Source organism: Camponotus floridanus, unplaced genomic scaffold (genome assembly GCF_003227725.1).
Source record: "Camponotus floridanus strain SB8 unplaced genomic scaffold, Cflo_v7.5 scaffold190, whole genome shotgun sequence".
NCBI classification, from domain to species: domain Eukaryota; kingdom Metazoa; phylum Arthropoda; class Insecta; order Hymenoptera; family Formicidae; genus Camponotus; species Camponotus floridanus.
In genome coordinates, this window is record NW_020229315.1 from 1 (window position 1) to 16,256 (window position 16,256).

At 42.8% G+C, this 16,256-nt stretch overlaps 3 protein-coding genes across 3 annotated transcripts; all 3 read right to left on the reverse strand.

Annotated features, from left to right (window-relative positions):
* Positions 1 to 1,827: 1,827 nt before the first annotated feature.
* On the reverse strand, positions 1,828 to 2,562 carry LOC112637669. The gene has a single exon (XM_025407877.1). The coding sequence runs from the start codon at positions 2,560 to 2,562 to the stop codon at positions 1,828 to 1,830; it is 735 nt and encodes a 244-aa protein (XP_025263662.1).
* Positions 2,563 to 3,068: 506 nt separating this feature from the next.
* LOC112637663 lies at positions 3,069 to 4,067 on the reverse strand. Its single transcript, XM_025407872.1, has one exon. It carries the CDS (start codon positions 4,065 to 4,067, stop codon positions 3,069 to 3,071), a length of 999 nt encoding a protein of 332 aa, XP_025263657.1.
* A 430-nt stretch (positions 4,068 to 4,497) lies between these two features.
* On the reverse strand, positions 4,498 to 7,041 carry LOC112637664. Its single transcript, XM_025407873.1, has one exon. The coding sequence runs from the start codon at positions 7,039 to 7,041 to the stop codon at positions 4,498 to 4,500; it is 2,544 nt and encodes an 847-aa protein (XP_025263658.1).
* Between the last annotated feature and the right edge of the window lie 9,215 nt (positions 7,042 to 16,256).

The window sequence follows — 16,256 nt, forward strand, 5'->3', positions numbered from 1 at the left end:
TGACTTGTGGCTATCTATGAATACGCGAAAGCCGCACTGTGCACGGCTCGCCACGAATGCGAGAGAGACGGCGTTATATCCGCTCGTACTAGAGTTCGAGCGAGACCGCACTTAATACACGTCGGTTCGCACGAATGCGAGGAGAGACGGCGTTATGCCGCTCGTACTAGAGTTCGAGCGAGACGCACTATACACGTCGGTTCGCCACGAATGCGAGAGAGACGGCGTTATGCCGCTCGTACTAGAGTTCGAGCGAGACCGCACTATACACGACTCGCCACGAATGCGAGAGAGACGGCGTTATGCCGCTCGTACTAAAGTTCAAGCGAGACCGCACTATACACGTCGGTTCGCCCAATTTTGAGATATAGCTGACTTGTGGCTATCTATGAATACGCGAAACCGCACTGTTCACGGCTCGCCACGAATGCGAGAGAGACGGCGTTATGCCGTTCGTACTAGAGTTCGAGCGAGACCGCACTATACACGTCGGTTCGCCACGAATGCGAGAGAGACGGCGTTATGCCGCTCGTACTAAGTTCAGCGAGACCGCACTATACACGTCGGTTCGCCCAATTTGAGATATAGCTGACTTGTGGCTATCTATGAATACGCGAAACCGCACTGTTCACGGCTCGCCACGAATGCGAGAGAGACGGCGTTATGCCGTTCGTACTAGAGTTCGAGCGAGACCGCACTATACACGCGGTTCGCCACGAATGCGAGAGAGACGGCGTTATGCCGCTCGTACTAAAGTTCAAGCGAGACCGCACTATACACGTCGGTTCGCCCAATTTTGAGATAGATAGCTGACTTGTGGCTATCTATGAATACGCGAAACCGCACTGTTCACGGCTCGCGGGAGAGTGAGCGAGACGGCGCTCTATCGGCCGTTCGCGTGAGAGCGAGCGAGACGGCGATCTATCAGCCGTTCGCTTGAGAGCGAGAGAGACGGCGCTTGGTCGGCCGTTCGCCGTGAGAGCGAGAGAGACGCCAGTTCGCTTGAACGGAGCTGCGGTACGACGAAGGCTCCGCCTCTGGCTGAGAGTGGAGGCGCTCCGAAAGATCCGGCACTCGCGTTTGAACTGTTCACGTGCACTGCGGACACGATTACTGGCGCGCACAATGTTACTTCGCGAAACTGTTACAATGATTGAGGCTCGCGGTTGAAAGATTTCACACGCGTGAGACTAATGAAACGAATCTTAACTTTGCTCGTTAAGATTATCGCGAACTCTCGAATTTGCACTAATTTTACTCTCCGTATGACGCTCCGATCACTATGATGGAAAACGGAAGACTCTCGGGGAGAAAGCCTTTCTCCCGATAGATAAAGATTTGATCACGGATCGTATGATCGGACCTCGACGTATCCCTGATCATTACGTCAGATCGCGTGATATATAAGCCTGTTTATTGGCCAGGACCGTGTATTATTTCGCGTGATCACGCGGATCCTGGATGATTTTTGAAAAACAGTAACGGCGTACGTAAACGCGGGTTCGATAGTGCGCAAACGGATGGCGCTAGTATGACCGGGGGTAATAATTTTATGCGCGATTCAGGGCGAATCCTTAACATACCGCCCGCCTCGAAATTATAATTTCGAAAGTAAAGAGTTATCGGATGCGCCGCGTGAGCGACTGATATCGCATCGGAGCGATTTTACAAGGTTATGAATACATATGTACATATTTACAGGAACGCAGATTTACATATTTACATTATTACAAATTATTAGTATATACATATGTACATCGGTGTATTTACATATTTACATGCGTCCGCTTTGACGTATTCACGTCTTGAATTGTGGCTGCGTGAACCTCAATTATCGCTCGGAGAACCGTTAGTCGAAGACTCGATATCGATGGGTAGTACGCATAGCTTAACTATCGGCCGTTTATATTCAGAATGAGCGGTGCGCACGGTAACGACGCGAACGTATCCGTCGGATCCGAGATGACATTGTGTGATCCGACCTAGCTCCCATTTGCACGGCGGAAGCAACGGATTACGAATTAATATCATTAAGCCAGGCTTCACAGACGGTTGTACTTGCTTCCATTTAACTCGCTGTTGTAAAGTATTGACGTAATCGCTCTGCCAGATTTTCCAAAACTGCTCTGTCAATTGACGAATTAATTGCCACCGCGAGAGTCGACTTTCATTTACGGAGAGAATGGACGGTTCGGGATTCACCGTGATGGGAGATCCGATTAAGAAATGCCCCGGTGTAAGGGGGTTATAATCGTCGAAAGTATCTGTAAGCGGACCGATGGGCCGAGAATTGAGGCAAGCCTCGATGCGGCATAACAGAGTAGAAAATTCCTCATACGTGAGAGTGTGAGGGCCCAAAATTCGTCTAAGATGATGCTTGACACTGCGAACTCCGGCCTCCCAAAGACCGCCGAAATGCGGAGCATGGGGAGGAATGAACTGCCAGCTAATGTTATCGGTGGCAATTTTGCTCTGGAACTCGGGGTTGCGCATTGCGCTCTGATAAGCTTTTGTCAATTTAGCGTCGGCTCCTGCGAACGTCGTACCGTTATCAGAGTACATTGTGGAAGGTAAACCTCGGCGAGCACAAAACCGAGAAAAGGCGTTGAGAAACGCTTCGGTGGAGTAATTACTGGCTAACTCCAAATGAATTGCTCTGGAGGCCAAGCAGACAAACAACACAATGTAACCCTTTCGGGACGTAATGCCGCGACCTGCGGATGCGCGAGTAAAAATGGGGCCCGCGTAGTCCACTCCAGAATGGCTGAAAGCTCGAGCGGGTGTGGAGATTCGAGCTTGTGGAAGGTCGCCCATTAGCTGTGTCGGAACTTCTGCTCTTTCTCGGGCGCATGTAACGCATTGATGTATGATTTGCTTGACCTGAGTTCGCGCTTGGAGAATCCAGTAGTCTTGGCGTATTGTTGCTAATGTCAATTGAACGCCTGCGTGTAATGCTCGAATATGAGTGTGTCTGATGATAAGTTTGACTAATGGATGCGGAGCTAGAAGTATCGGATGCTTCGTAGCGAATGAAAGATTGGAATGTTTTAGACGACCGCCGATTCTTATTAAATGATCTTCATCCAGGAAGGTCGAAGCATAGCTAACGCTGATTTTGATGGAAGTGATTGCTGTTTCTTGAGAGCGTCCAATTCGTCACTGAAAACGTCTGACTGGATTGATCTAATCCAAAATTTGCGTGCGGTCTGAATTTCACTTGCCGTCAAAGATTGGCTTTGCACCTCTGAGTCAGTTGAAGTTTGATCTCTCTTTCGGCATCTGGTTGCGAAGCGGATAGTATATGCTGTAATTCTGATTAGCTTCGGCCACGTGGAGTATCTTGTGGCTAAATCCCAGCCAGAATTTGTTTGAGCTACGTGTACTATAAGTTTCCGATTTTTCTCAGGCGCTTCTTCCAGCGGAGGAGCGGGATCTCTTGGCCATTTGGTCTGAGTTAGTTTGAGCCAGGGAGGACCGTGCCACCACAAGTTAAAGGCGTTGAAATCGGAATGTAGAATACCTCTCGAAGCACAATCGGCTGGGTTATCCGCGGATGGAATGTACCGCCATTTAACTTCAGGTACTCGAGATTGGATATCTGCGACTCGATGAGAGACGAAAGTTTTCCATCTGGACGGATGTGAGTTTAACCATGCCAATACTACTGTAGAGTCCGTCCAACAATGACACGCGACGTTTGACATCTGGAGTGAGGATTGCGTGAACTCGATCAACCAAGCAAGAAGGCATGCTGCTTGTAATTCCAGTCGAGGGATGCTTGTGATCTTGAGTGGCGCGACTTTCGACTTGCCCGCTAATAATGTGATCTTTATCTCTCCTGATTGCGAGGTCGTATGCATATAAACTGCGGCGGCGTATGCCGCGTTAGATGCATCTGCAAATCCGTGTAACTCGCATAAAGCAGTATTATCATCTTGACATGTCCATCTAGGAATCTGTAAATTATTTAAGGCCGATAGGTTGTGGTATATTGATTCCCAGCGCTGAAGTGTTTGTGACGGAATGGCGTCGTCCCAGTTTAATTTTAATCTCCACAAATGTTGCATGAAGATTTTCGCGTTGATCGTAACGGGGGTGACCCATCCTAATGGATCGAATAATCGAGCGATCGTTGATAGTATCTTCCTTTTCGTATCTGGAAGTGTCGGTGAGAGATCCACGCGAAATTGAAAGTGTCATAGGCGGGATTCCATGTTAATCCCAGAACACTGAAATTTTCTTCGAAAGTTAGCCATCTGTTTCCGGCGAGTCCGTGACATTCTTCCGGAATGTCTGCTAGTAATGCGGAGTTGTTGCTGGCCCATTTTCGTAAAGTAAATCTGCCGCGAAACAGCAGAGAGCAGAGTTGTTCGCGGACTTGACGCAGCACTGATAGGTCATTGGCTCCGAAAAGAACGTCATCAACGTAAATATCATCTTGAAGAATCGGAGTTGCAAGGGGAAATGCGGCTCCTTCGTCTGTTATCAATTGCTTGATCACTCGTAAAGCCAGGAACGGAGCTGACGCGGTTCCATACGTAACAGTGGACAATTGATAATCCTGAATGTCCGATTGATCCTGATTATGGTATACCAGACAATACGTTGATAGTCACGATCACGAGGGTCGACCAAAATCTGTCGGTACATCTTGGCAATATCCGCCATGTAAACATACTTATGTTTCCGCCATCGTAATAAGATCGCCGTTATTTCCGTTTGTAATTTAGGCCCGATCTCTAAATGTGAATTTAACGATGTACCGTTTGTTGTGAGGCTGGACGCGTTGAACACGACGCGCAGTCTAGTGGTAGCGCTCGTTGCGCGGATCACAGGATGATGCGGAAGATAAACCGCCGGTGAATGAGATGCGGTTGGAGGATGCACTCTTTTCATGTGTTTTAACTGCTCGTATTCTTCAAGAAACGCTGAATATTCCGATTTGAGATCTGGATTCGTATCTAGACGCCTTTTTAATGCTGTTAGTCTCCGTATAGCTATTGATCTAGACTCTCCGATGTCGATAGGGAACTTCGTCTTAAACGGCAGACGAACCACGTAACGCCCGTCGGAAATTCGTGAGTGAGTCGTAAGAAAATGTTTCTCACATTGTTCTTCGGCAGGAGACAAAATGTTATAGCGTGGGATCTCTTCGATTTCCCAAAAACGGCGTAACTCACGCTCGATTGAGCAATGAAAGACGTTAATCGTTTGAGCCAAAACGTTTGGATTCTGAGCGAGTCCAGAGATAATCCATTCAAAATGAGATCGCTGGGCGATAGGTTGCCCGATTGGACCTTTCCGTATTCCATTCGTAATGATTTGACTGTAAATGTCGGCGCCGATGATTACGTCAATAGGGCTTGATCCTGTGGGATCGTCGTCTGCTAACTTGAGTGTACTTATATGTCTCCAATCCGATACTGAGACTGATAATCGCGGCGCGTATTTAGTAAGCGCATTTAGAATATACGCGACCGTAGTGAAAACTGGCTTAGGCTTTCCGCGAGGTGCGAGTTCAATGACAGCGGAATGTCGACATGTATCCGCATTGATACCGCCGACTGCGGAAATTTGAGCGAAAATTCGTTTCCGAGTTAACCGCAAGATTCTTGCTAATCTTGCTGAAATAAAAGTGACCTCTGACCCTTGATCGATCAGGGCGCGAGCTTCACAGACGCGACCGTCGGGAGACCGAACTGTTACTTTCGCTGTGGCCAGTAATACGGATGACACGGGCGTACTTGAACATACGGCGGACATCGCGACGGTTTGCGATGGCTCGAGATTATCAATAGTTGCGCTGGTGCTAGACGTGTTCGCTCGTGTAACGTCTAGATCGCTTGAAGAGGCCGAATCAAGATGCAAGAGAGAATGATGCCTTTTTTGACAAATGCGACATGTATTTTTACTTTGGCAGTTTTTTACGGAATGTTTCGTTCCGAGACAATTGAAGCATAGATTTGAATTCTTGACAATTTCGCGTCTCTGATTCGGACTCTTAATTACAAATTGTTGACACCTACTAAGATAATGCGGTGTCTTACAGACTGGACACGGACCGGAAGATTGACGCGCGAAGGTCGCAGTGTTCGCTTGAACAGTATGTCGACCTTTGTTCGCAGCGGAAGGAGCTAATTCCTCTAATGCGAGCGCACGCGATGATATAAACGTAATCAAGTCTTCGTAATTCGGCGGAGTCGATTCCGATCCGGTTTTGAGTTTCCATGCGCGACGAGTGGCGGAGTCAAGCTTGAGCGATACAAAATAGACTAAAATGTCATTAAGTATATCCTCTTGGGTTCGGTTTAACCGCTTTAAGGCTGAAAGCGCTCGATCGGCTTTATCTCGTAAAGCGTGCAAGTCCGCGGCACATTCTTTGTTAACCGAAGGTAAATTGTATAATTCAGCAATGTGAAGTTCAACAAGTTTACGTTTATTTTCAAAACGAGAAGTTAATGCTTTCCAAGCGACGTCAAAATTATCAGCGGTAACAGAAGTACCCGCTACAACATCGCGAGCTTTATCGGTCAAGCTTGAGACCAAAAAATGCATGCGCGCGAAATCGGATAATTCGGGATTCTTTATGATTAACGCAGTGAATCGATCGCGAAAAGTTTCCCACTCGTCGGCTTTACCGGAGAACGGTGGTAATTGAATTGGCGGTAAATGTCTCAATGATAACGCGGATTCCGACTGTATATGAGATACAGATCGGTCGCTTGATTGGAGCGGACTCACGCACGGTTCCAGTTCCTCCAAACAGTCAGACATGTAGTCTAGTGCTGTCAAGTAGATTTCCTGGTATTGATCCAGTTGCTCGTCTCGGAAATAAGCGATGAGATCGCGTTTTGATTCCGGATAATGTTGCAGCAACAGGCGATGTCCTTCCAGGCAATTATTCCACGTTTCCTTGGGTGATGTCATTCGGTTTCGTATCTTGGCGGAGGTGAGATTATTCCGGCCAATTTTCTTGAAATTGTCCAGTGCTTTCGCTACGAAGCGTAGCGTCGAAAGCTGATTTTCAACTAATTCACTCATTGTCACTGACAGTAGTCAAAACTTTCAAATTCACTCACAGTATTGTTATCACGCTGACTTCGAGCTCTTACGATCCGGCTCGAAGGACCAAAATGTTCGGGATCGCGCTTTCGATTCGCGAATTTTGTAAGACCGGGTAAGCGCGATTGAACTTTGCCGGCACATACCCGCGGGGGTATCGCAAGCTCTCTCAGTGCGTGATCGCGTAAGGAATACTTGATAGGAATGAAATGATCTGCAGTTGCGACTTAATGTGTTACAGTAAGACCGGTGAGCGAATTACTGTCCGTTTATTGTTAAAGTCACAAAATGATACACATTTGCTGGTCTCAAGACGCGATGTAGGGTGAGAGCGCACCACTACGCGGATCGCGTGAGAGCGAGCGAGACAGCTATCGATCAGCTGTTCGCGAGATCGAGCGAGACGGCGCTATATCGGCCGTTCGCTTGAGAGCGAGCGAGACGGCGCTCTATCAGCCGTTCGCGTGAGAACGAGCGAGACGGCGCTCTATCAGCCGTTCGCGTGAGAGCGAGCGAGACGGTGCTATATCGGCCGTTCGCGTGAGAGCGAGTGAGACGGCGCTATATCGGCCGTTCGCGTGAAAGCGAGCGAGACGGCGTTATGCCGCTCGGATAAGAGTTTGAGCGAGACCGCACTATACACGTCAGTCCGCTGGTCCGATATAGATAGAATGAATATTGCTATCTGCGAATACGCGAACCGCACTGTTCACGACTTGACACAAATGCGAGAGAGACGGCGTTATGCCGCTCGTACTAGAGTTCGAGCGAGACCGCACTATACACGACTCGCCACGAATGCGAGAGAAACGGCGTTATGCCGTTCGTCCTAGAGTTCGAGCGAGATCGCACCATACACGACTCGCCACGAATGCGAGAGAGACGGCGTTATGCCGTTCGTACTAGAGTTCGAGCGAGACCGCACTATACCCGTCGGTTCGCCCAATTTTGAGATAGATAGCTGACTTGTGGCTATCTATGAATACGCGAAACCGCACTGTTCACGGCTCGCCACGAATGCGAGAGAGACGGCGTTATGCCGCTCGTACTAGAGTTCGAGCGAGACCGCACTATACACGTCGGTTCGCCACGAATGCGAGAGAGACAGCGTTATGCCGCTCGTACTAGAGTTCGAGCGAGACCGCACTATACACGTCGGTTCGCCACGAATGCGAGAGAGACGGCGTTATGCCGCTCGTACTAAAGTTCAAGCGAGACCGCACTATACACGTCGGTTCGCCCAATTTTGAGATAGATAGCTGACTTGTGGCTATCTATGAATACGCGAAACCACACTGTTCACGGCTCGCGGGAGAGTGAGCGAGACGGCGCTCTATCGGCCGTTCGCGTGAGAGCGAGCGAGACGGCGATCTATCAGCCGTTCGCTTGAGAGCGAGCGAGACGGCGCTTGGTCGGCCGTTCGCGTGAGAGCGAGAGAGACGCCTAGTTCGCTTGAACGGAGCTGCGGTACGACGAAGTCTCCGCCTCTTGCCGAGAGTGGAGGCGCTCCGAAAGATCCCGGCACTCGCGTTTGAACTGTTCACGTGCACTGCGGACACGATTACTGGCGCGCACAATGTTACTTCGCGAAACGGTTACAATGATTGAGGCTCGCGGTTGAAGGATTTCACACGCGTGAGACTAATGAAACGAATCTTAACTTTGCTCGTTAAGATTATCGCGAACTCTCGAATTTGCACTAATTTTACTCTCCGTATGACGCTCCGATCACTATAATGGAAAACGGAAGACTCTCGGGGAGAAAGCCTTTCTCCCGATAGATAAAGATTTGATCACGGATCGTATGATCGGACCTCGACGTATCCCTGATCATTACGTCAGATCGCGTGATATATAAGCCTGTTTATTGGCCAGGACCGTGTATTATTTCGCGTGATCACGCGGATCCTGGATGATTTTTGAAAAATAGTAACGGCGTACGTGAACGCGGGTTCGATAGTGCGCAAACGGATGGCGCTAGTATGACCGGGGGTAATAATTTTATGCGCGATTCAGGGCGAATCCTTAACAATAGTAGGCGCTGAATGACAAACATTCCATATCTTGCGCTCAAAAGTATTTTGAGAAGTCATTTAGTTTCGAGTTTTCCAAAGCGTCGGTTGTAGTATTACTTGATTTGTGTTTATATCAATTTATTGTGATTCTTTAAACATGCCGAAGCATAAAGAATATTCCACTGACTTTAAAAAAGCTGTTATAACCGCTCTAAAACAAGGAAAAACACAAGCAGAAGTTGCACGTAATTTTGTCTCGGCAGCTTGTTAGTATATGGAATAAAGTGTTCAATAAACGAGGAACTATCGAAAACAAGTCCCGAAGTGGCCGTCCGAAAAAAACAACTCTTGCTATTGATCGCATAATAAAAAGACTATCCGCTAGTGATGTTCGTAAGTCGGCAGTAGCAATAAAAAACGAACTGAAAGAAAATTACGACACGGATATTCATGTTTCAACCGTTAAACGTCGTCTAATGTCTTATGGATTACACGGCCGTCGACCAACAAAGAACTATATATAAATTTTAATTAATAATCGCAGTTTTTTAAGTTTTTTCTTTTTACTTTCTTCTTTTTTATAATTTGCATTGGACTGCTATCGCAGCCTTCAATTTAAAAAAAAATATTATATAAGAAACATGAGTGACGGACGAATACGGTTAAGTGGAAGTCAGTACAAGAAACGAAGGTTGGATAAGGCTGAGAGAGAACGTAGTGTCGTAGAAAAAACTCTTAAAATTGATAGTTTTTTTACTCAACCTAAAGTTGTTAATCAACTAAATAACTTTGAAGAACCAGCAATTCCCATTGCTGGTTCTTCAAAACAGCTGCTTCCCATTATTTGTTCGAATAATATCAAAGAAATTGTACCAACAGCGTGTGACATAGACCCTAATTCTAATTTCACCTCAAAGTCCCCAGAGTCAACTACCTCGTCTTCTATGATTAATCTCAATCAAAGTAATAATTTTGCAGTTAGTTCTAATGTGATTGTAAAGGATCCAGCTTTATGGGTAGTAAATGATGCTACACGTGAATACGTTTTGCAGCATGGAATTAACCAAGATGTTCATGATAAGAATTTTGATTTTTCCCGCTCAAAGAGACTTTGTGGTAAGCAATATCGATATTTAAATGAATCTTTATTTAAAACCCAACTTGTCAATGGCCAAATAGTAAAGCGATCGTATTTAATGTACTCAGAAAGTTCTGGTTCAGTGTTCCTTGTCAATTATTTGGTGGAACTACAAAAATAGCAAAAGAAGGATTTGACGACTGGAAGCATGGTAATGATGCATTGAAAAATCACGAGAATTCTTTTGAACACAAGTCGTGTGTTTTAGAAATGAAAATGAGATCAAACACTCTTGGAAAAATTGATACACATTTTTCTTATCAAATAGACACAGAGAAAAAGTACTGGCGCAACGTTTTAAAACGGGTTGTAGCCACTGTCCGTGCTTTGGTAACTGCAGGTTTACCTTTAAGGGGTCATATCGAGAAGTTTGGTTCGTCAAGCAGTGGTAACTTTATAATGTGTCTTGAACTTATTTCTGAATTTGATCCTTTTTTGGCAGAGCATATAGCTAAGTACGGTAATCCAGGTCAAGGCCACACTTCGTACTTATCTTCTACTACATATGAACAGTTCGTTAAGTTAATGGCTGAAAAAGTAACGAAACAAATAATTAAAGAATTAAAGAGTGCCAAGTATTTTTCCATTATAATAGATTCAAGTCCAGACATATCCCATACCGATCAACTTGCAGTGATTGTGAGATATATTCTGGAAAATGAAAATCCTGTAGAGAGGTTTCTATGTTTTGTTCCGAATGCTGGTCATAAATCAATCAAACTTTTTTATGCTGTTGTTACTGTGCTTGTGGCTTTTGATATCGATATTGCAAATTGTAGAAGTCAATCATATGATAATGCCATGAATATGTCTGGAAAATATGCCGGATTACAAGCTAGAATTAATGAAATTTCTCCAAATTCTATATACTCTCCCTGCTCAGCTCATTCCCTGAATTTAGTTGGAGAACAAGCAGCAAGTTGTTGTAAAGAAAGTAATGACTTTTTTCTTCTTCTTCAAAATTTGTATGTATTTTTTTCAAGTTCTACTAATCGCTGGAAAATATTACAGAGACATTTAACTCAACGTGAAAACAGAACTCTAAAAGGCTTGTCACAAACACGATGGTCAGCCCGTTATGACGCGTGTCAGAGTCTTAATAAAGATTGGAATGAAGTGATTGAAGCTCTTACATCAATTGCGGAGGATGAAACAGAAAAATCTTGTACTCGATGTGAAGCTTCAGGTAACCTCCGTCAATTACAACGCCTTGAAACAGCTATTCTTTCTTCAGTATGGGATAATGTATTACAGAGACTTTATTTTTCTAGCAAGAAGCTCCAAGCAGCTGACATTGATCTTTATACTGTAGCAGAACTATACGGTTCACTAATAAACTATGTTGAAAGTATTAGGGAAGCTTTTGATACCTACGAAAATGCTGCTCTTAAAAAATCATTTATTACAGAGTATGAAGATACATCGAAAAGAAAAAGGATAAGAAAACTTCAAGACGACGAATCACGAAATTTTGAAACCGAATTCATTGGGCGAGAATACTTTAAAATCAATACTTTTTATGTCATAGTTGATAGAATAGTTGCAGAGTTAGAACGAAAAGCAGTCTATGAAAAGTTGAGCACGAGTTTTGGTTTTTTAACTAATGGAATTACAATGGATGATAAAACTATTGCTAAAAATGCTGCCAGAAGTAATGAATATAAAGAAGACTTGCCAGACTCAGAATCGTTTCAAAATGAATGTCTCCATTTCTTTGGATTTTTAAAAAATTTAGATGATCCTCCAAGCACTATTCGAGAAATCTGCAAAATGATTTACGATAAAGGCCTTCAAGAAGTGTATCCTTACATTAATATCGTACTTAGAATCTTCTTATGCATACCTGTAACAAACTGTTCAGCAGAAAGATCTTTCTCAGTATTACGGCGCGTCAAAAATTATCTCCGATCTACGATGTGTGATGAACGTCTCAACTATTCAGCAGTTCTCACAATTGAATCAGAAATCGCAAAACGTATAAATTATAATGATATAATTGATTCATTTGCTGATGCTCAGTCGCGTAGAAAAGTAATAAAATAAGTAATAATTGAAGATGTAATTCACAATTAAAGGACCTTCATTTAACAAGTATTTATAGTCAAAATCAACATCACAATTATAAATTAAACTATAATAAAATCAAATAAAAATTATAAAACTTAAAAAAATAAACTTTAAAAAATTAAAAAAAAATTAAAAAACAAAAAAACACAAAAAAACGAAAAACCGGAGTGTGAAGTCCTATCGTGCAGTCTTCTCGTGGCACACTCTGAGTGGTATTTAATAATTCATTTAATATAATAAATAATCAATTATAATACCAGCTAATGCACGTAAGTTTTTTTGCAATATTGTACAAGTTGACAAGTTACAATAGGTTAAAAGCTGTTACATTTGGGATTTACTATATTTTACACACGCATTAGGCTTGTTAAGTTAAAAGTTATTACACTTAGGAATCATCATGTTCAAATCGCGTTATGCATTTCTTATAAAAATTCTAACTTTCACTACCTGTACAAGGGACGGTAGCTACTTTTCAGCCCCAAGCGGCAAAATACGTAAATCCGCGCCTGCTAACAGGACACCACTATACTCTTCTACAACTGGCGTGTCGATGCGCTCAAATCACAGTGATTTGATGCGCTTCAATCATCCCTGTATTTCGTCTAAATCTTTTTATCTTTGCGTAAAATAAATAAGTATGGTGTATCGTAATAATCATTTTTTATTTACATCTCAGAAAAAATTCGTTCTCTCTCACACGCGTGGTAAGAGCACAAAGCAGCCAAACATCGGCGCTGATACGTTGCAATTCTTCCAAGAAAAAATACGGAAAATAATTTTGGCCCTAACATCCAATCCTCTTCAAATATCGCTCTTTTTTGTTTATGCTAGTCATAAAACATTCAACACGTCCCCAAACATCCCCCGCGCCTCCGTACTATGATTTGACATGTTTCAATCCTCCTTCTTCTCCTTATATATATTTCATCCAATCCTTTCTCATCTTTTGAATGTGGGAAGGTACAACGCAGAAAGAGCATGAACATCGATAGAAAAAAGAAAAAGAAAAGAAAAGAAAAAAGGTTGTGCCCTAAGATGCAATCCTCTTCCAAGGAATACAGCTGTATATTGTTTTATGTTAAAAAATATATAAAAGGAAAAGGAGCTGCACTAGAGTATCATTTTTTCTTTCGTTGCTCTTCTGTGATTTTCTTTCGTTGCTCTTCTGTGTGTAATCTTGTGCAATGGCTGAAGTAATTATTATCGATGATGATGATTACGATATGGATCTGATTGTGGCTGAGAGGATGGAGATAGAGAGAGAGGAGAGAGAGATGAATATTGGTGATCACGAATTATCAGACGAGGATGGGCTTGATGATGAAATGTTACTTGATGTAATAGAACCGTTGACGGATAGTGACTATAATAGTGATGATAGTGAGGATGGTGATAAATTATGGCAAAAAAAACAACGACACCTAGAACTACCTGAAATATTGACATTGAATGAAACGCTAAAAATATGTTGCATATCGTGGTATTATGAAGAAAATGGAGAAAATTCGAAATATTGCACCGAATGCTTTATCCAACGAGCGTTTTTATTTGTAGAAGCTAAATCTGTTCGAGAACCACAACTTATTGCAATATAGAGGCTATGTCATGCAGAGTGCAGGAAATCTTTACATCAAGTAATGCCATGCGACATGTGCCCCTGTTTGCAAACATTAAAATAGATGAGTCATAGATAACATTGTAAGTATCTTTTAATTTATTATATCAAAAGTATCTTAAAATAAATTATTAAATAATTTAAACTAATGAAATGTATATATTTTCTTTTGTTTCAGAAGCAGTCCCCTGCGACCATTATATTGGATATTTTTATTTGGATGTTTATGCTCTTTCTGCGTTGTACCTTCCCACATTCAAAAGATGAGAAAGAATTGGACGAAATATATATAAGGAGGAGGAGGAGGAAGTAAAATATACAGGGTCTACCAAAAGTGTGGAAACCCCTAAATATCTCGGAAAATATACGTTTTACAGAAAAGTGTTTCCAACAAAAGTTGTAGGGTTTAAGAAGATCTATATACTGATTCTATCAGTTTGACCTTGGATGGCGTCGTCAAGGTCAGGTCAAGGTCACATTGACTTTTTTAAATGACACCCCCTACATTTGATTGCATATTCTTATAGCTTAATTCAAGAGCTTTCCAAAACACTAGAATAATGTTCATTTTTATTAAGTACTTTGCGAGTTATGAGGGTTGAATGATAGAGTAGCGCCGGTATTAACATTATCCAAGGTGTACTACATGGAGGTTACTCGCTCGGATTTGCATCTGTTGTGTGTGTGATCCAGCTAACTAAGGCAAGATCGGTCGTGGATCCAGTCAGCAAAAGCAAAGACCCAACCAAATTACAATCGAGCATTTAAAGACCTGGAAAGCAATCGACATAGTAAACAGTAAATAAATTTGTGGATGCTCATTTATCATAATAATTGTTCGAAATGTGTGCGTGTGCGTGCGTGCGGTGCGTGTATACAGAGATCAGGTTAGGTTGCACCAAACGATTGCAAATGTGTTTCAATGTGTTAAAGTAAATGCTGAAAGTGGCTGCCATTTACTTCCTGACAATATGCTAATCTTTGGTAGAATGTAGAAATGACTTTACGATTCGTTTCAAAAGGTATCAAAGCCATTTCATCCCTTATTCGCTGTATCAATTCGTGAATGGTTTTAGGTTTTGTTCTGTAAACCTTACTCTTCAGATATCCCCATAGATAATAATCAAGAGGAGTTAGATCTGGTGACCGAGGTGGCCAATCCTCTCCTCCCTCATTTCCGTTCCTTCTTCCTATCCACCGTAGCGGAAAAGTCTCATTTAAAATACGACGTGGTCCTGCACCAAAATGAGCAGGAGCTCCATCATGCTGAAACCATATTTCTTGGAAATTATTTGGAAAAGTATTCTGTATGGCTGGAATTATTTGATCAACAAGTAATCTCTCATACCTTTGAGCGTTCAAATATTCTTCAAAAAAAAACGGCCCTATTAAATAGCCATCTATTATTCCGCACCATACATTTATTTTTTGTGGATGTTGTGTGTGAGTTTCCCGCACCCAATTCGGATTCTCATCTGACCAGAAACGAAAATTTTGATTATTAACTTCTCCCGTTAAGGTAAAAGTTGCCTCGTCTGTGAAAACAATTTGATAAGGGAAGATGGGCCGGACATCTATTAGTGCCATCATTCTTTCACAGAAATGTATACGACGCTCTCTGAACACTAGAATTGGGATCTTCAATAAATGTCTGCAGAACATCAAGTTGTTTTTCTTCGTTGGTTGCAGACAATGGTCTTCCTGACTTAGAGCGATTTCTTACGCTACCAGTTTGTCTAAAACGTTCTATTGTTTTTAACACAGTGGACTTATTAATTCGACGGTTCGGATACGTGTCATTAAATAATCGAACGACATCAGAGAACGATCTTTCGTTATCACCCCATCCACGCATCATGAGGATAGTGATTCTTTCACGTTCCGACAAGTCGCCAGCCATTTTTAAAACGTTTAATTTTAATTAATCGTACGTTGTATTTGGACGATAACAATTAATTTCTGCTTGCTCAAAGCTGAAGTTAGAAGGTGCTCGTTCTTTGATAGCTTTATACATTCTTAGTTGAATTTTAAATGCGAGTTAGACTGCATGTAGTGCGTCACATAGCGGTAAATGAAGGAACTAACGAGACGTTTCATACACGTTTTATGGAGCAATTTTTTGGCAATTTGACTTCAGCGAAATATGAGGATATGTTGAGGAATCGATCTTGCCTTAGTTAGCTGGATCACACACACAACAGATGCAAATCCGAGCGAGTAACCTCCATGTAGTACACCTTGGATAATGTTAATACCGGCGCTACTCTATCATTCAACCCTCATAACTCGCAAAGTACTTAATAAAAATGAACATTATTATAGTGTTTTGGAAAGCTCTTGAATTAAGCTATAAGAA